The 21,011-nt window shown below is 49.5% G+C and overlaps 1 protein-coding gene across 14 annotated transcripts in view; it reads left to right on the top strand.

The window, feature by feature from the left end:
• GGTA1 (glycoprotein alpha-galactosyltransferase 1 (inactive)) overlaps positions 1 to 21,011 on the top strand; it is a 71,578-nt gene that overhangs the window by 14,770 nt on the left and 35,797 nt on the right. For 8 of the 14 annotated variants that reach the window (XM_070251406.1, XM_070251414.1, XM_070251409.1 and 5 more), the window contains exons 2-3: positions 13,514 to 13,621; positions 20,543 to 20,665. In XM_070251406.1, the coding sequence (XP_070107507.1) occupies positions 20,663 to 20,665 (3 nt within the window). In that variant the 5' untranslated portion in view covers positions 13,514 to 13,621; positions 20,543 to 20,662. Of the gene's footprint in view, positions 1 to 6,871; positions 7,174 to 13,513; positions 13,622 to 20,542; positions 20,666 to 21,011 lie in introns of those variants that run through there. The other 6 variants (XM_023628789.2, XM_023628788.2, XM_023628790.2 and 3 more) reach the window with 3 other exon arrangements.

The following is a 21,011-nucleotide window of genomic DNA, read 5'->3' as shown; positions in this document are numbered from 1 at the left end:
GTGTGAGATGCGCAGTGTATCAATCAGGATGGAGTAGGTTATGCTGCAGTAACAAATAACCCCTAAATCTTAGGGGCCAAACCAGTAAAGATTTCTTTCTTACTCTTATTAATATGAGCATCTTGGGTCAGCCAGGGGCTGTGTGCCTCATTCAAGGAGCCAGGCTGATGGAGCAGTCACCTTCCTGAATGTACTCCATGGCACAGAGAAAGAGAGCCCTAGAGGGTCTTGCACTGGCAATTAAATGCTTGGACTCACTTGTATCTTATTAGCCAGACTTGTCACATGGCTCTACCCAACCACAAGTGGACCAAGAAAGAAATCCTGCCATGAAGGTGGAGAGCTGGAAATACTTGGTAGAACAGCATTAATGGGTACCCCTGGTGGGAGAGTCCCTTCTGTACCTAGCGTGCTAGCATCTGCTCAGCAAGCTGAGGTAAGCAGCCTGCGGGGCACAGACAGAGCAACCTGTGGGCTTTCCGTTGTGAGTGCTGGGAAACCACACCCAGAGAGGAAAAACCCCTTCTGAGAATGCCACTTCAGCCCCAAGTGCTAAGCAGAGAGACAAAAAGGTCCCTCTTGGGGGACGAGAGGTAGAAGCTCGGTGAAGAATGCAGTAACCATGAAGAGGGCAGGTAATGCCTGCTAAGAACTCTGGGTGCCAAACACATGGGAAGGCAGGGGCAATGAGATCGAATTCGGGTTTCCAAACCACATTCTTCATGACAGACCCATGTAATGTTTCCTAAGTGGAGCACAAATTTAGGTGTTTTTACCCCATTTCTGAGCTATTTTATGTTTATGCTTGAGTGAGGGATGTGCTTTCTGAATTGGGTGTTTCACTTATCTTCAGTCCGCACGCGATACTCACCGTTTCCCTGTGGCATTTCTATGCCCACATCAGAAAGCCTACCGTGGCATCACCAAATCATTCAAGGGCAGAAGGTGTGGGAGAAGGGATGCAAAGTGATATGGCATCCCTGGCAGAGGCTTCTGGGGTTTTCTTGGGCACAGATAAGGAAACTCAGGAAGACCGTTGACTGCAGCCCCTAGCCCTTCCCCGAGCTCACCAACCTCCTGTGCTGAGGTTAGGAGGCATCTTGCCCTGGAGAGATGCCAGACACCTGGGTACCAGCCCTGGCCTCCTCACTTTATTGCTGGGTGGCCCTGCATAAGTCATTTCTTGGTGCTTCTATTTTCTCATCTGTAAAATGAAGCAGCTCAGAAGACTGGGAACATGCTCGAGAGAAGAGGGACCTGGGTAGTGAGGGTACTCCTATAGCCACATGGGCAAGGTGGCATTGAGATTGCTCTCTGAGTCCTCCAGACATCCATGGGGCTCAAAGTAAAGGAGTGACTGAATGTTGGGGGTGCCCTTTGACACTGCTGTCACAGGACATCAGGACATTCACCTCAGCTGCAGAAATGCATTCGGTGGCATGATAGTTGGATTCTGGGCTCGGTTTCCCACTAGACAGTGAGCTCTGTGAGAGAGAAGCCATATTGGCTAATCCTTGTAGACCTAGCAGCCTGAACAGTGCCTGGCAGATAGTAGGGGCCAGTAGTGGCACTAAATATTTATTTAATGAATGAGTAAACAAGTGAACACGTAACTCCCTTCAACTTTGAATCATTGACTTGCGGACTTCCTATGGGGCAGGAGGAGGTTGGAGAAATTCTTAACTCCACTCAAACCCAGTTTCCAGGACCAGCTGAGTCACCTTGGGCACATCACCAGACTCCTCCTCTGGAGAGTGGGGGAGAGGGCAGCATCCATCCAGCCTCACAGGTGGTGGAGGCTCCAGCAGGCAGGAAGATTCGAAAACATCTCGTGCCAAGGAAGGGCTGGTTGTTTTTAGGACATGGGAACATGGTGTGCTCTTTGGGATACAGAGCAGTTGGTGCCAGAACCTGTGAGGTGGAGAGTTCTGGAATAATCGTTATTAGGAATTAAGGAGCTACCATTTATTGGGCACTTGCTCCAATATCAGGATTGATGGTCTAAGAGAGAGGCATTGTTATTCTCATTTTACAGAGGAGAGAAACCAAGTCACAGAAGCCTCAGGTGATTTGCCCAAGGTCACATAATTAGTCAACACCCAGGCTTGTGTCACTTAAATGCAAGCTGTAACCACTATGCTATAGTGCCTCCTGACCCCGTGATGAGGTGGAAACAGTACCTGTCTCTTAGGGACCAGTGACAACAAAAGTTGCCTTTTCCTAAGTACCTACCAGTTACCAGGAACTCTACACATGTCATTGTTCATCCTTCCAACAACCCAAGGAGTAAGGAATTATTATCCCTATTTTACAGATGAGTAAACTGAGGCTAAGAGAGTGTGAAGCGACTTATCCAGGATCACACAGCATGAAAGTAGGAGGGCTGGGATTTGAACCCAGGCCCATCTCACTCCAAGAACAGGAGAAGAGAAAGCCATCTCCATGGTGGACTCCACTGAGAGTCATTTTGTTTTGTCTTGTTTAGCTTACGTCTAGGTTTCTGGGAACCTCATCTTTAGAGATGAATTCTTGGAAGGACTTTCATGCTCCAGTCAACTTATTACAAGAGATCCAAGAAAATCTAGTGGAGGAAAAAAAAAAAACCCAAGACAAACAATCTCAGGATTTTCCAGTAAATTCTTAGACTGAATACCTCCCGGCCTGCACAGAGGGAGCAGGGAGAGCTGAGCTGCTCCCAGCCGCAGGCACTGAGGAGGACAGCTGGAGCTGGGGGTGGAGGCAGAAATACATCCAGAGAGACTGGGCTTGTACCTGCTCTGAGCAGCTGTGGGGAAGGCTCTGCATGCTGAAGAGGGGTTTCCTAAGGTGGTAAACACTAGCCCTGAATCCTAGAGCATCGGAGCCGGAAGGGATCTTGAAGACAACTTCATGGAACCCTCTTAATTTTATTGAACTGTTTTTACACAGAGTGACCTTATGATTTATCCTCCAGACCGGCATGCCTTTGCGAGTGAAAGGGAACACTAAGATGTTGACCTGTTAATGGATCCACAACAGGTGTAAACCAGAGTGCCCTAGGGAAAGCAATTTATATGGTCGTCCTGATTTTACACAGCCTTCCCCGAGGGGAGGATGCTGTGAAGAGGCAAAGCACAAATAGCAAAAACAGGAAGATGGTAAAACAAGACATAAGAACAGGAGAAGGGACCCAGAGGTGGAGGAGCGGTGACTTCTGACAGCGGACACCTACGCAGCCTGGGCTCTGTGCCCAGCCCAGCCCGAGCTGCGTGACGGCAGTAACAGGTCTGCAGATAGCATCTGGCGTTTGTGGGCACACGTGTCCCTGTCACCAGACTTGTACTTGAAAAGTATAGGGAGGGGGTCTGATGCGTTTTATTCCTGTCCCCAGTCCCAACACAGTCCTGGGTACTGAGTAAATGCCCTCTAAAATGTTTCTTGGTGGAATAAATGCCTGTGGACATGGCTTTCCAGATGTGTGCCAGAGAAGATGGTGTTTTTCCCGGAGAGGAAGGAGTCAGGGACCCCCTCTCTGAGGAGCTGTTAGGTTCAATGGGGAAGGCAAGGCTACATGGACAGGTAGAGCTTATTGGCTCTGTGATCTTGTCCGTGTTACTTAACCTCTGAGTTTCAGTTTCCCTGTCTGGGAAACAGGGAGGATGGTTACTGATCCTAGTAAGAGCTAAACGAGATGGTGTATGTAAATGAATGGCAGCCTTTATTATTACTAATAACATTCCGGGAAGTGGAGCTCAGCTCCACACTGAAAAGATGTATCTTACAATCAGAATAGTCCAGAGATGACACACTACCCAGGGAGGTGGTGAGTTTCCCATCACTAGAAGGCTTCAAGCCGAGGCTGTCCGGCACGGATGCTGTAAATGAAGTGACCACCTTTGGGAGGGAGGCTAGGCTAGTGGGACACTGGGAGAGTTGACAGATTACCACTGGCATAAAAATCGGTGGGACTTGAAATCCTGCAGATGTGAATGCCTTGTTTATTCCTCTCACATCACCTGGAAGACTGTGCCCTCAGCCAGCCAGGGGAGTGCATGGCAGCAACGAAGCTGAGACTGGGAGCTGCCCCTTGAGAGATGGTATCTGCCTCTGGGAGAGAGAACAGGAAACAGGCAGGGGCCCCGCCTGAAAACTTCCACATCTTCCCACGGGAAACACCCCCTTGCTGGTTCGAGGGCCTCCCATTTTGGCTGAGGCAGGAGATGGCTTGTTTGGCACTCAACTCTCAGCAGCTCTGATGGTAGCCGGATAAAGCCTGGATTAAGCACACCTGTTGGCTCCTGGCTTCCTCCCCAGAGCGCCCTTCCTCCACCCGAAGGCTGTGGTCTGCCCTTCTGACTCTGGTCTCTGGAACCTCATCACGTGCCCACGGCTCTAAGAGCACCAACTGCTCCTGTGCAGGGGGTCTTCACCCGGACTCTGTGGCTGGCCATGAGGGGTGCTGGGAACCCCCAGAGCTCAGATGCAATGCAGAGTAAGAGACACTAGCCCAACTTCTCCATCTGCCAGAGGGGGCAGGGGGGTACCTAGAGTTGGAGGCAGAACAGGGAACAGACCTGCTGGTTGCCACACCTTTGTTTGCCTGGCATTCCCTGGGATTCTCAGGTAGCAACAACCTTGCCCAGGCACATGTCTATGACCTTCTCTCTTCTGGAGGCAAGTGGGGCCAGAGGTGGTCATAGGAGAGCACCGTGGGTGGAGGCAAGCTGAGAATCTGGACTGGACTTCAAGTGTAGCTTCCCTTGGCAGCATGGTGGTCTTCTCCTGGCATTCATGATGTAAGGATGCCCCCCCCCCCCAGCACACATCAGACCTGCCCGCTCTTGCCTGCATGCTGGCAACTCCCAAATCAGCCTCCACCTGGGCTCTCTTGGACACCATTACTGAGCTGACTTCAGCTGATTCTTCAAACTCAATGCTTCTAGAACAGAACTCACCAACTTCCCCCACTCCCAACCCCTTACACTTTTCAGTCAACAGCAACACCATTCACTCCCCTACTTCAACCAGAAACCCGGGGACCAGCCCAGAGCAGAGCTCAGTATACTTTAGCAGGTGTCTGGATCACCTGGAGTCCTTGAGCAGACACACATCCCGAGCCCTCCCCCCCCACCCCCCGGACATCCCAGTTCGTTAGGGCTGATGCTCTGCATTTCTAACAAGCTCCCAAGTGATGCTGACACTGCTGGTCATTTGCGGTCCACACAAGTAGCACTAGTCTAGACTCATCTCCGTCTCACTCCCTTCATCCCATTGCTCACTATTATTATTGATATTATTATTGCCATCCATTTTAAAAATATTTAACATTTATTGAAGGCTTAGGTGCCAAGAACTCTACCAGTCATGCGTTTTAGCCTACAAAGATGTACTGAGAACTCAGTGCTATAATAGGTTTGTTCACACTGGTGCAAAACATAGAAAAGCATCTCCCCACAGAGCTGACATTCTGGTAGAGGAAGAAAGAACTTTAAAAGATAAATAAGTAAACTACAAAGAGAGAGTCATTTTACGTCCTGGAAGGTCTCACCAAGAAGGTGATATTTAAGCTGAGTTTTAAAGAGAATTTATTTCATGTAACCCAAGGTCTCCAAAGGCCCCTTCCTTTGTTTCTCTCAAACTGCTGCTGCTCTCTTGTCTTCCAGCTCATTCCATTGGTTTGGGTCTCCACTTTCACCTGGATGTCGGCCACACACAGCCTCCTGGCTGGCCTCGCTGGCTGGAGATTTTCCTTCTCCCACCCACTCTCGCCCTGCAGCTAAGTAATTCTTCCGCAAGGCAAATCCGGTAACTCCCTTTGCCTAATTCATTCAAGGATTCTCCCAATAACTTCAGGATGAAATGCAGGCTCCTCGGCACAGTGGAGATTCAAGGCTCCTGGTGATAAGATTCTGCAGGGCTCTCCAGCTTCTCCGCTTCCCACACGCCGCCACCCACTTCGCCTTCCACACTTGAGCTGCTCTGGATTGGGACATGTCGACTTCCCGCTTTGTCCCCCAAACTTATCACCAACCCACCCATCCTCGTCTCCTTCCCTTTTGCACAAGGGGAAGCACCATCTGCCTGTCTTAGGTGCACCGTCCATCTTCCCCCACTCCCCACCCTCCCCAGCAGAGATGCTCTGCAGCACCTGTCTTCTCCCGTCTCTGAATCTTCAAACTCTTTCTCTCCTTGGCTCTATCTCGTCAAGGGTTTCCCACTGTCAGCAGTGTACTCAGGAGTATTTCCTTTTTCTCCATGGCCTCTCTGGCTGGCACCCTCTCTCCAATCCTTCCTAAGGCAAGCTACTGGAAACAGGTCCCTACACTTACTGACATCACCTGAGGTTCATTCCTTGACCTACTGGCACCCAGCTCCATGCTTCCATTGGTTGTTGATGCCAGCTGTCCTGGGGGCCTCTCATCTCTTCACACCCTGCCCCTTCCAGGGTGATCTCATCCACTCACATCTCTGTGATGCCCAGAGGTGAGTTTTGACAGACCTACAGCATCTCTACTGGACATCCCACAGACTCCCGAGATGTGCATGCACCTAGCATAGGACCTGTCCCAGGGAAGGCATTTCTCCTCTTCCTATTTAACCCCTCTCCTCTTCAGTCCCTTTCCAGAAAATCCTGGTCAAATAGAGATGCCCTAGGGATGCCATCAACCTTCCTCTTTCACAGGAACCTCACTCCCCTTGCTTTTGCTTTCAACTCCGCAATCGTATCCAGTGTTTCGGCCCTCATATGTGGTTCCACTAGAGTTTACAGGTTCCCAACCAATAGCCAATAATTGTCTCTAGTGGGTAGAAGTGTGTCTTCCAAAAAGATGTGTTCAAGCCCTAACCCCCAGTGCCTGTGAATCTGAGTTTTTTGGAAATACGTTCTTTGCAGACATAATCGAGTTAAGACGAGGTCCTACTGGATTTGTGTCTGCTCCAGTCCAATGACTAGTGTCTTTATAAGAAGAGGAAAACTGGGACACAGACACACAAGTAGGACGCTATGTGAGGACGCAGGCAGAGTTGGATTATGCTGCCACAAGCAACGCCAAGGGTTGCTGGCAACCACGAGAATCTAAGAGAGACTCATGGCATGGATCCACCTTCACCACCTTAAGAAGCTTCCAACCCTGCCGACGCCTTGATGTTGAACTTCCGGGCTCCAGAACTGGGAGGGAATAGATTTCTGTTGTGGTAAGCCACTGAATTTGTGGTACTCTGTTTTCATGGCCCTAGCAAGCCAGTGCACCTTCCATCCGTCCGTCCGTCCACCTGTCCACCATTCCTCAGGGCCTCCACTGTACTGGGCCCTGTGGAAGAGCCACCAGCCACCTCGAGTTAAATCAGACCTCGCTGCTGCCCTTGAGAACTTTGAGCGGAGGGCAAGACGGACACATGCCCAGCTCCCTGTGCTCCAGGCACCATGAAATGGGCCGCCACACAATGGTTGCGGGAATCTGGGGAGAGAACCCATTCTGGCCGGGAAGTGGGTCTCTGAGGAGGTAGCATTGAGCTCTGAAGGCTGCACCTTCTTCAGCTAGGTTTCAGAGCAAGTGAGAACAGGCTCTTTACAGCCGTTGAGCCCACATTGGTCCCCGCCAAGTCCAGGAGCCATGAGGAGCATTCTGCTTCAACACTGTCAGTGCCCACATGGTGGGGGTGGGGCTCAGACAGAGAAAAGGACTTGCCTGAGGCCATGTGGCCTGTGGAACTGTGTCATTGGATTCATAAAGCACTTTACTGGACTTTCTTTGATCTAGTCATATTATTAGTATTGACTTATTTTTTTTTTTTAAAGATTTTTATTTTTTTCCTTTTGCTTCCCAAAGCCCCCCGGTACATAGTTGTATATTCTTCGTTGTGGGTCCTTCTAGTTGTGGCATGTAGGACGCTGCCTCAGCGTGGTTTGATGAGCAGTGCCATGTCCGCGCCCAAATTTGAATCAACGAAACACTGGGCCGCCTGCAGCAGAGCGCACGAACTTAACCACTCAGCCACAGGGCCAGCCCCAGTATTGACTTAATTTTTAAGAAGAGTTTTTAAACTGCAAACCACTCCTGTCGGCAGGCTCTTTGGACGAGGGAAGGAATGCTTCCCGGGCTGAGCTGGGTGGGAGGGAGGCCCAGGCAGGGCTGCCTGCCTCATTATCTTTGCAATGGCTTGGGTCCTCATCCTGGCCTCTGCAGTGACTCAGGCTGGGAGAAAGTTCTCTGTGGCTTTACCACACCCAAGTCCCCTCTCTGGAAGCTGGTTTCCCCTTTCTCAGCTGGGTGTCTCTGTTTCCTCTTTTCTCTGTCTGGTGCGCTGGAGGCCTCCCTCGGGAGGGCTCCGAGGGACTCCTGAGTGGGCTGTCAGGTCTGCGGCATCTGGTCCCTCACTGAAGGCCAAAGCTGGTTGGTTCATCAGATGAGGCTGCAGGACCTCCTGGGACCTGAGCAGCAGAGGATTTATGAATTCTGAAGGGCAGGGCTGCCTCACCGTCCAGAGCAGGTTAGTTTTCTAGCCTGTCTTCAGGAAGCTTGCGAAGCGAGAAAAGATTGAGGCCGGTACACACAGGTCCCTGGGAGGCAGGAGAAGTGTTCAATGCCCATTTGTAAAGGTCCAGTCATGCCACCTCCTCCATGAAGGCTTCTGAGATTCTCCCAGTCAGATTCCTATAGGAGCCCGATTCATGGCTGTATCCACAGGCTCAGGCCCAGGCAGTGGAGCTGGGAGGGACCCTGCACTCCTCAGATGAGAAAACAGAGGCACAGAGATGGGGACTGAACATGCCTACATCACACAGGCAGTGACAGCACAACAGGGGTTTAAACACGGTACTTTTAGCTTTCAGTACAAAAGTATTTCCCCTAAAAGAGGAGTCATCTATGCCCAATATACCACATCCTGTAATCAGAGAAGTGCTGTTTGGACACAGTTGTTTCTTTCATTTTTTTTAAAAAAAATCTGATTTTGATCTGATTTTGGCAGAAGTGCCCCAGTTTACCACAGACCCCATCACTCCCTATTGCAGTATACCTGGTCAAATTCACACACTTCCACTACCTGCTTGGCCCCTGTAGGCTTTCCCTCAACATTCACTCAACAATCAAATATCTATTGAGCATCTAATAGGTGCCAGGTACTGTTCCAGGTGCTGGGAAAACCCAGTGACGACCAAGATGGAAGCCGAGTGCCTCTGCTCTGATAGTGCTTGCCTTCTAGTGGCACTTGCTTCATGGCCCCTGTCTTGTTCTGCACCTGTTTACATCATCCCCAGCTTGGTCCGGCTTGTCTACCACCCGGGGTAAAAGAGGTTAAGGTGGGATGGAGTCATGGAAACAGCCCAAACTTGTCTTGCATTCCAGGGTTGATGACTCAGCCCATACAACTTCGAGTTTCTTATCTTCAGTTCCCTTTATCACCTGGACTGTACTTTACCCGACTTCCCTCGAAGGGTTGTGTGAAAGTCAGATGGTGCTTGTAGACAGCAGTGGGCTCCAAACAGGGCTCGATTGTGACCCTGAGGGACGCTGAGCTTCTCACCTGTTCAAGAAGAAGTTCTGCTCTGAGGCAGGGGGCTGGCCTACATGGCTTCCTAAGACTCTCTCCGCCCAGGGGAGGGAAGGAGAAGTTCTAGGGCGCCCCCTGGTACCCCTGCCAGACCGTGAGAAGAACAACCAGGTGCCTCTTACCCATCTGGGGTCATCAGCCTGAGGAAGTGGGGAGAGGACCCCAGGGAGAGCAGGAGGAGAGGAAAGACTCCTTGGGTGGGGACATCCTCCACCCACCTGTGTGAGACGCTCAAGCCCAGGCTGTCATCTGTGGCCAGACCTCACCCCTCACTAGGAGCTCCTCATTATCTTCCAAGCTATCATAAGGCCAGCCTCTTCCTTCTCTAGAAAGAGTCTGACCCACAGCATGAAGAACAGGGGTTAGCCCCAGGGAGGGACTTCCTGGTGCGAGGGAGGGTGGCCGAGCCTCAGGATGGAAGCTTGTGGCTGCAGAGGGTGCGCTGTAGCATGGCTTTGGTGGGGTCTGTCCTGGAGGGGGATGGGACGGAGACAGATCTCAAGATGGTTCGCAACATATTGCCTGGAAAGAGTCATCGTGATTTCCTGTTTGTAGGTCTTCTCAAGGAAATAGACTGACAGGTGAAACTCCTCTGACTGCAATCTTTTATTGGACGGGCTTTCGCCAAGGTCATTCACCTGATACTTTTGGGTCTGTGGCGTTTCTTAATGGTTGTGGAAACATCATGCGAGAAACCTCCTTCCCCCTTCTTCCCCTCACCTGCAGGACTACATGGTCAAAATGTATATTTGATCCACAAATGTAAAATCGAGGGAACAGCAACACTGGGTTAATGGAACACCAGAGATTGACAATGATTGAGTACCTCAAGCACTGTGCTGAGTCCTTTTCAAGAAGCATCTCTTTAATTCTTGCAGGAATGGATGATAGGTAATGTGCCAGCTACCATCTAACTTCTGTTATTCCCATTTTATGATGTGGGAACAGAGCCACAGAGAAGTTAAGTAAATTTCCCAGGATTGCACAGCATGAGGGGCAGAGGCAGGACTTAAACCCAGGCAGCTCAGCTCCAGGGTGAATGCTCGTAGCCACCGTGCTCTCAGCCCCTCATCCACCCTGAGATGTGGGGATTATGATCATTCTCTACAGAGAAAAGGACATCAACCAAATTGCTCCATCACTCACAAGCATCGGGCGAAAAAGCCTCTTGTGACTTCCCTAAACCTATTTAGGATTAAACTGTGACAACCTGCAACCTCTGTGTCTACAGCATTCTTAGCCAAGAACATTAATCCTCACCTGCCACAAAGATAAGCAGGGCGGGGATCTGGATGCTCATGTCTCCAGCAGAAGGTGGTATGAAGCCAGGGCACCCCGTCCCTGGGCTGCAGCCACCTTGGCCGCACCCTCTCTGACTTGGGTGTGCAGATGGACAAGTACTGCATGCCGGTGCTCTCCGATGGGTTCTTAGGGCTGGAAGGGGCCTGGTGACCATGGAATGATGAGATTAGTTCGCCCGGCTGGGCAGTGGGCCAGCCTCCTACCTGGGCGACCTCTGGCCTCCTTTGGTCAGCAGAGCTAGCTGGCCCGAGGCTCATTTGCCAGGGTTCTCTGCCTCTTCACGAAGGAATGACCACGACATTCCTGGCTCCTTTGTTTTGAGAGTGAGCATGAGAGGGTGTTGAGGAAGGAGGAAGATCACGTTGGCTCTCTGGAAGGTAAATTTTCTGCCTTCCAGGTTTGCATGCTCTGTCAAGCTGTGGTTAACCAGCCTTGGGCCTCTCATTCTGCTGACCTGTAGCGTGTCCCCTGGAGGCAGCCAGGGAGGAAGAGCAGCCCTGACCCACAGGCTGGCAACCTTGAGTGAGTCACTGAGGCCCCCAGAGCCTCCCTCTGTTCCCTGACGACTTTGTGGGTGAGCCCTAGGATCCCCAAGATGAACAGGAGAGGCTGCTTTGTAAACTGTAGAGTGGGAGACCCCTGTGACCCGTGATCAGTGCTGGCTTGTCAAAATGACCAGTTTATCTTAGCCCGGCTCCTTAGCCTCCCAGGAGGCTCCAAGCCTCTGTTATCTTTCCTTCCACATTGACCAAAGGTCCAGATTCCTGGACCATTTGATGCAACAGAGCTTCCCTGAGCCCCTGGGGAGATGCCCCGTGGTGCTCGCGATTGGGGCGGGGACCCAAGAGAAGGCAAAAGCAGAGCCTGTCCATGGTCCTGTGGCCCCGGAGCCAGTGTCAGGGGAGGAAAGAAGGCCTGAGAGAAGTCAGCCGGCAGCAAGGTTTCGGTTCATTTTTGTTCTTAACATACACTCTGGAAAGGCACACTTGTGATGCATGTTCACAAAGCGGACACACCTGTGTAACCACGAGCAGGAACTCCCCTGAGCCCCTTCCCAGTCTCTGCCACCTCCATCCTGACTTCCAGCACCCCAGATTGGTTTCGCCTGTCTCTGAACTGTAAGTAGATGGAATCATCCAGGGCTTCTTTCGCTCAGGTTTGTGTGTGTGAGCTTCATCCTGTTGACGTTTGTGGCTGTGGTTGGTTCATTCTCATTTCTTATATAGGATCCCATGCTGGTTCCCAGCTGATCTGTTCTGATGATGGGCCTTGGGTCGTCCAGGTTTGGGTGTACTCTGAATGCTCCAGTCCCTGTCTCTTACTGAGATTATGTACGTGTTCCTTTGTCTCTAGACCAGGAGTGGAATGACTGGGTCACAAGGTAGGCATTTGTACAGCTGGAGTAGATACCAGCAAGAAGAATTTAAGCAGGTTGTTGGGCAGGACTTCCAGAACCTAAAGATTGCAGTCAACTACCACGTGGCCCCAGAAGGGGGTTGTAAAATCTCCTTTGGAGAACAGGAAGAAGAGGCTAGATTGGCATCATTTGGAGGGTGGGGGGCAGTCCTCGGCTCCCTTCTGTTGGGTTTTGGTCCCCTCTCCTTAGTCTGGAGTTTCCAGACTGTACTTCCGGGAGTTGTCGGGGCCACTCGGGAGGGACAGGGTAGGGGACTTCGAGCTTCATTTCCCTGCTTCAGCCACACACTCGGGGTCTCTGTTCTACCTAGTGAGTTCTGAGAATGACTTCATGTGCTTTTTGAAAAAGTTTTCACTGTTTCGACGTTTGAAAATCCACTGCTCGAAGCCCCCTTCCAGCTGGGAAATTCTATTTTGGGAGCAGGAGGCGAGTTCGGGAAGGGTTAAGCATTATTCAACCAAAGGGCAGGGTTGGACCTCAGTGACCTTTTAAAGTTCTCATAGCGTGGTCTGTGATGCCGGAGATCTCCTAACATTCTATAAAAATAGTGTTCAAACAAAGCAACTTCCGAAACCTAAAGGATGTCATGGAAAGGCTTAACTTTGAGGAATGCGTGGGTAGCATTTCAACAAGAGTCTTGAGGGCTCCCTCCACCCAGCCCGCTCCCCTTTTTCTTTCTTTAAGATTTTATTTTTCCTTTTTCTCCCCAAAGCCCCCCAGTACATAGTTGTATATTTTTAGTTGTGGGTCCTTCCAGCTGTGGCATGTGGGACGCCGCCTCAGCATGGCCTAGATGAGCTGTGCCAGGTCCACGCCCAGGATCCGAACTGGCAAAACCCTGGGCTGCTGAAGCAGAGCGTGGGAACCTAACCACTCGGCCGTGGGGCTGCACCCCCCCCCCCCTTCTTGTTTTTTACTTCTCCTTTGGCTGTTCTTGCTAGTAGTCACTTGGGATTGTTTGGGTTCAGAACAGTTCCCATTTTTGCCAAGGAGTGGGTGACATGGGCGGCCTGTATGTCCCTCTCAAGAGTGGTGGCCTTCCCTCCTCTGACACCAGGCCTAGTTTGGACCTGTAGTTTCGCTTGGTGAGGGAAGCTGGGCTGTTCATGGGCCCAGAGAGAAACATGTCTGCCTTGGCCTGCGGCTCTGATTCAACAGGCCTGATAACCAGCCCATATCCTGGGGCCATCAAGGAACAAAGCCCTTGGCTGCTGTGGGATCTGTCTACCCTCTTCCTGAAACAGCTGTTTACTCTTTTGACAGGAGTTGGAACACAGCACCTTCCTCCCAGCCCTGCCTCCTTCTGCAGACCGGAGCTCAATAGCAATTCCTTTTGTCTTTTACTCTGCAGGGAGAGGAGCAGACGATGAGGTATGTGAAATGTTGAAATGATTTACTTCTGCGTTGTCAGGGTCATGGGGGGGATCCAGAGCAGGCTGTGGTGTGGATCCCCTAGGGGAGGAAGCTTGATGTCCCCCCAACCCCTTGCTGGTCCCCTCAGTAGTTCTGGAAGGACACAAAGTCGGTCACTCCCCGGCATCAGATCTAGAAGTGGGAGCTGGCGGGATGCTGGCTTGGGGACTTCACTGAAAGTTCTGCTTTATTTTGCTCCCCCTGGCAGGACCTCACAGGGCTTTGGCCAGCCTGGCTGTGGCCTGAGGTTTTCTCTGCAGGATTCAAAGTGACAGTGCAGGGGCAGGAGGGCGAGTCCTGGGGCCTGGGGCTGGCAGTGCAGGTGGTTGCAGAGACCTCTCAGGGCAGTGCGGCCCCCTCCTTTACCTTACCTTATTCCTCTTGGAAAAAGCCTTGCACAGCGATTTCTGGGCCAGGCCGCAAGGAAAAACTGGCTGGATCCAGGCTTCAGATTTCCTGAAGGGGATTCAAGAAAAGGCGCGATGAGATGTACCTCCGAGAACAGGTTGTTCCGATTGTGACGGCTGGAGAGACAGTCCTGTATTTAGTCTGAGACTGTCTCTTGGTCTCCTCATCTGTGTTTACTCTGACCCTCATAATGAAAAACATAATCGGAAACAGCCTTCCATGCACTTTTTTTTTTCAGGAATTGTTCCATGTTTCTTTCAAGGGGGAGCATTTCCCTGTAATGACCCATTTAGAGAGGTTTTAAGATAACACAGCACTCTGCCTCCTCAACCCCAGCACCCTCCCCATGCCAAGAGCTGGGCCTGGGAGGCAGAGGGTCTGCTTTTCAAACTCGACCCCCCTTCTTCTGAGCCCAGTGACTTCAGCCTTTGCTGAAGCTCAGTTTCCTCAGCTGAAAAGCCACTGCTCTGCCCCTGATGAGGGATGACGGAGATGGGGTGAGTGAGAAAGGCCCACACCATGCACACCAGAGGGGTTGAGCCAATGCTCGCCAGCTGGTCCAAGGAGAAGCTAGCCCCTCAGGGAGTCCACCCCGTGATTGGCCAGTTTTGGGTCAGTCTCTGTGTGATAATCGTGAGAGGCAAAATGAGAAGATGTGCCCAAGAGACCTGGGTGATTAGTCCATGGATAAGCCTTCATGTTTACTGAGAACAGAGTGCCTGAAAGGGTGGGCACTGGCGGCTGACTCCCTGGACCTGAATCCCACCTCCACCACTTTATGTCGTGTGACATTGGGCAAGTTACTTAACCTTTCTGTGCCTCCGTTTTCCTATCTGTAAAAGGGGATAATACTAGAATGACTTCGCAGGGTCGTTGTGAGAGTTAACTGAGAGACTGCTGTGTTTAGCCCTGGGCCTGACCTGGTTCAGTTGGGGAACATTCAGGTGTTACAGGGCCTGAAGCTTACTCAATTTTCAGGACCGTCTTTAAGAAAAAGAATGCAAAGTTGCCTATACAGTATTAGGCGTGGAAGCGAATATTTAGAATATGAGAAGAGAGGGCACAAGAGATAACAAAAACTGACGAATTCTCCCAGTAGGAGATCCAGAAAACAACATGATAATAAAAGGATGTGAAATAAGAAATTGATTAGTATTACTTAGCTGTTTACTGCACCTGCCACATTTTGGCTGCCTTCTCTTGGACTGCCTCTTTATCTGACAGTGCTTTTGTAGTAACATTTTCAATGGAGACAAAAGAAAGAAAAATCAGTTTTACCCCTAGCTGGTTAATCAGAGGTTACTTTTTATTACTGAGAGTTTAGAAAGGGTTCTTTCGGCTTCACAACTTGTTATTGGCGATGCCACATCTGTAAATCTTTTGGCAGTTTCTTGCTCAGGTGGCTCTGGCCATAGGGCCGGAGAACTCAGCTCTTTGGTCCTGGATGGGGTGGGGGATGTGGGCACGAGGTGGCTGCGAGGGCTGGGTCATCATGACCCCTAAGCAGGGAGCAGAGCTGCGTCTAGTTCAGCTCCTTCTCTTGGGGATCAAACGGGAGACTCTTGGGTGCTCAACAAGGTCCACCTGGGGCAGGTTGTTACTGGGACCCAGGTGGGTGTGCAGGCAGCGGGGTCAGTCCCTCAGCCCCACCTGCAGCCCCAGGACAGGCACCAAGGCTGGAGTGATTCCCTCAGGGGCAACAGCACTCCTTGCCTCTGGGAAGCATTGGGGTCTTATCCAGCACCCCCCTCCCCACCCCCACCCCACCCCCACTCCCAATGGTGAGATCAGGCCCAGTCTTGCAAGGGGGCCTGACCCTAGACTGCACTAGCTTCTGTGTAAGTTGGCCTCTGGGCGCAGCTCAACTGGTATTGGTTGGTCATCCTATCACTTGATCATCGCTTCCAGGAACCCACGCGGGCCATTGCAGCAATGTGGGCCCCCCATGGCCGAGTGCACTGCCCTCGTCAGCTGGGACTCCAGCTCCGTGGATGAGTTTTCATCCATGTCCCGGGTCCATCATTAAAGCCTGTCAGGGAAAGTTAAGCCCGAAGGACTTGTTTCACAGACGGGGAGACTGAGGCCAGAGAAACCCGTGCCCCCAGGTTAGAAAGCCCGCTGTGTATGGGAGCTGGGGCCGACCTGCAGGTCTCCTACAGCCGTGAACCTCACCCTCCTTCCCTGCCCACCTTGAGCAGCAGGCAGTGGGGACCAGTGTGACGAGCAGCTGGGCCCTGAGCTGGGAGCAGTGCGGAGGGGAGCTGAGTATCACACGGTCACAGTGTGGGGGGTGGGCTCACCCTCCATTCTTCATGTGATGCTGCCCTGGAGGTCCGAGACTCTTCTCTCAGGTGAAGCCACAGCTCTGCCTTCAGAGCCTGAATTTCTGAGTCTCTCCCGGGAAAAAGCATCATCATCATGTGGCTGCCATGTGTGGAGCATTCACTGACCACTGGGCAATGAAGCACCCTGTCTTTTTGTCCTTTCAAGAACCCTATGAGGAGAGTGTTTGTAGTGCCATTTTGCATGTGTAAATAGAGGCTCAGAGAATGTGCCCCAGCCATACAGCTTAGACTGCTGTTTTAAGGGTCTTAGGGCTGGCCTAATTTCCACCTGGAATACTGGATCTAAACATTACGGTGGAGGACTAAAGATAAGAGCTTGGTCTCAGGTCATTAACACCCAGTTAGTTCCTGCGCCCTCCTCCGCCTTCTTACCTGCTATTTTCCTTTGCAGCACCTGTGTATCCTTGACCCGCCTCAGTAGTCCAGAAGTGACCAAGGCTTGAGCCAGCAGGGCCAGCTCTGCGGGGAGGAAGGGACAGAGTCCAGGGCCTGGGGGAGGAATCACAGGCTAGCAGGAGGATTCTTTAGGCTGCTGGAAGGCTTGGTTTCCTCTGCCACTGCTTTCCCCCTGCCCGATTCCCGTTCTCCCGAGATAATGGCTTTTCCAGGGCTCCTGAGTGCTCTGTTATTCAGCTGAGACGTTCACCTTTTTTCCTGACATGAGATGGAGAAAACAAGGGCCACTAGAATTCCTTTCAGAGAGGAATTCTGTTTGGAAGGAACCCCTTGTCTTAGCCCAGTTGGGGTGGAACTATGAGATTCTCTGAAGGATGTGTGTGTACTGTTCTGTGTGGGACAGGTAGGGGGGGTAAGGAAGAATTAATTTCTGAGCCACATGGATGTCTGTCTGACACTCCAGGGAAACAGAAGCAGAAAAAGTGGAGAGGGATGGTAGAGCAGGAAGGTGACCCTGCCTTGCAAAATGCCCCAGATTGTTAGCACAATCTGCACACGGTCCTGGAGGGGTGTGCGAGTGGTTTCACCTGGGAACTGTTTCAGGGGCTGAGTTGTGGGAGTGGCCCAGGAGCATCCCCTGGGGTTGGTAGGATGGATTCAGAGAGAAACCACAAGCCCCATGATAAGAGGGCCTGAGAGATGGTGGGAGGGCTCCCATGGAACCAAGCCTGGCTACGTTCACCAGGTCCTCTGAGGAGTGGGCCCCAGGTTACCTGGAGTTACATTTTCCTGCATGAGACATGGTGTTAATATTCGGCAGGGCCTTATTCTGTGCTCTACCCCTTAAATGGGGAATTTAGAAGCAACTTCATACGTAGCCAGAGCAATCAGGCAAGAAAAAGAAATAAAAGGGATCCAAACTGGAAAAGAAGAAGTGAAACTGTCACTATTTGCAGATGATGTGATGTTATATATAGAAAACCCCAGAGAATCCACTAAAACACTTTTAGAAATAATAAATGAATACAGTCAAGTTGCAGGATACAAAATCAACATGCAAAAATCTGTTGGGTTTCTAAACACTAAAAATGAAGTAGCAGAAAGAGAAATTAAGAATACGATCCCGTTTACAATTGCAACAAAAAGGATAAAATACCTAGGAATAAACTTAACCAAAGAGGTGAAAGATCTGTACACTGAAAACTATAAAACATTGTTGAAAGAAATTGAAGAAGACACAAAGAAATGGAAAGATATTCCATGCTCTTGGATTGGAAGAATTAACATAGTTAAAATGTCCATACTTCCTAAAGCAATCTATAGGTTCAACACAATCCCTATCAAAGTTCCAACAACATTTTTCACAGAAACAGAACAAAGAATCCTAAAATTTATATGGAACAACAAAAGACCCCGAATAGCCAAAGGAATCCTGAGAAAAAAGATCAAAGCTGGAGGTATCACACTCCTGATTTCAAAATATACTACAAAGCTATAGTAACCAAAACAGCATGGTACTGGCACAAAAACAGACATACAGATCAATGGGACAGAATTGAGAGCCCAGAAATAAACCCACACATAAATGGACAACTAATTTTTGACAAGGGAGCCAAGAACATACAATGGAGAAAGGAGAGTCTCTTCAACAAATGGCGTTGGGAAAACTGGACAGCCACATGCAAAAGAATGAAAGTAGACCATTATCTTAGACCATGCACAAAAATTAACTCAAAATGGATTAAAGACTTTAATGTAAGACCTGAAACCACGAAAATTCTAGAAGAAAACATAGGCAGTATGCTCTTTAACACTGGTCTTAGCAGCATATTTTTCAAATACCATGTCTGACCAGGCAAGAGAAACAATAGAAAAAATAAACAAATGGGTCTACATCAAACTAAAAAGCTTCCGCACAGCAAAGGAAACCATCAACAAACGAAAAGACAACCTAACAACTGGGAGAAGATATTTGCAAACCATATATCAGATAAGGGGTTAATATCCAAAATATACAGAGAATTCATACATCTCAACAACGAAAAAACCAACAACCAATTTAAAAAATGGACAAAAGGTCTGAACAGAGATTTTTCCGAAAAAAGTATACAGATGGCCAACAGGCACATGAAAAGATGCTCAACATCATTAGCTATCAGGGAAATGCAAATCAAAACTACAATGAACTATCACCTCACTCCAGTCAGAATGGTTGTAATTAACAAGACAGAAAACAACAAGAGTTGGAGAGGATGTGGAGAGAAGGGAACCCTCATACACTGCTGGTGGGAGTGCAAACTGGTGCATCCACTATGGAAAGCAGTATGGAATATCCTCAGAAAATTCAGAATAGATCTACCATATGATCCAGCTATTCCACAGCTGGATATTTATCCAAAGAACTTGAAAACACAAATGCATAAAGATACATGCATCCCTATGTTCTTTGCCGCATTGTTCACAATAGCCCAGACTTGGAAGCAACCTAGGTGCCCATCAAGGGACGAACAGATAAAGAAAATGTGGTATATATACACGATGGAATACTACTCAACCATAAGAAATGATGAAATCTGGCCATTTGTGACAACATGGATGGACCTTGGGGGTACTATGCTAAGTGAAATAAGTCAGAGGGAGAAAGTCAAATACCATATGATCTCACTCATGAGCAGAAGATGAAAACAACGACAAACAAATACATAGCAACGGAGATTGGATTAGTGGTTACCAGAGGTGAGGGGGGACGGAGGAGGGTGAAAGGGGTGATTAGGCACATGGGTGTGGTGATGGATTGTAATTGGTCTTTGGGTGGTGAGCATGATGTAATCTACACAGAATTCGAAATATATTATGATGGACACCTGAAAGTTATATAATGTTATAATCCAATATTACTCTAATAAAAGAATAAAAAGAAGCAATTTCTTGCTTCATACATGGTGGGTAAGATAGTCAACCACCAATCTTCAGAATTATATAGTTTTGAAAATTCTGAGAGACAAACACATAAGAGAAGGACTTTTAGGCCACGTTGGCGGCCAAGGCCTCATTTTTGTCCAGAGAGAAAAATTTAAATGTTTTCAAAGATCCATTGGCCACCTGCCAACCCATCCTTCCCTGGAGACCTGGATTCCAGATTCCAGGAAGCATGTACGCACCCATTTCTAGTGCTTTGCTAACAGATGCGATATTGGCTCATTTGGGCAGCTTCCAATTGTAAGTCTCCAACAAGAAAGACAACCGACACAGCAAAAAGTAAGCAGATTCAAGCAATCTGTGAAGTCAGAAAGAAATGGGCTTCAGGAGTTGCCTCTGATGCTAACTTCTGAAATTAAGAAATCATAAACATATTTGGAGAGGGGATTAGGAGGTGTGTCTGACTTTGGCTTTCCCTGATGTCAGCCTTAGTGTTCTCCACTATGAGAGTTTGCCTGTTTCTCCCTTTAACATTTTTTATGCTGGGAAACAATTTGCATTTGATCCTCAGCCGGTGGGGTTGATAAAGCTTGGGACACACATCTGGCAGTGCTGTCACCTCCTCAGGACACACAGGGTATTGTAGCAGGGCTGGGCTTGATCAAAGTCTCATCCCACTTCGGAGAAGCTCTTAATCAGGCTGCAGCACAGAACACATGGGTAAACCTGTAGAGTCCCTAATTTGCATCTATTTGCACTTCATTGTATAACATGTTCTTATTCCAAACCCTCCTTTCTTTCCCACAAATAGGTTTTGAGCACTTGCTAAGTACCAGGCACTGTACTATCTCATTGGATACCAACATCCCATTTGATGGATACCAGTAATAAGAACTAGCATTTTTTGAGCGGTTACAAAGTGCCAGGCACAATGGTAAGTATTTTATGGGCTTTATCTCTTGCAATTATCACCATTTTTATGCCCATATTAAAGACAAGGAAACCAATTTAATAGGATTTTTTTAAAAAAAGATTTTGTTTTTCCTTTTTCTCCCCAAAGCCCCTTGGTACACAGTTCTATATTTTTTATTGTGGGTCCTTCTAGCTGTGGCATGTGGGATGCCACCTCAGCATGGCTTGATGAATGGTGCCATGTCCCCGCCCAGGATCAGAACCAGCGAAACCCTGGGCCGCTGAGGCAGAGTGGGTGAACTTAACCACTTGGCCACGGGCCAGCCCCTAATATGATTTATTACAGCTCCACAGTCCCTTTTCTGAAA

This window comes from Equus caballus, chromosome 25 (genome assembly GCF_041296265.1).
Source record: "Equus caballus isolate H_3958 breed thoroughbred chromosome 25, TB-T2T, whole genome shotgun sequence".
Lineage (NCBI taxonomy): Eukaryota > Metazoa > Chordata > Mammalia > Perissodactyla > Equidae > Equus > Equus caballus.
This window is presented reverse-complemented; position numbering and strand designations above follow the sequence as displayed.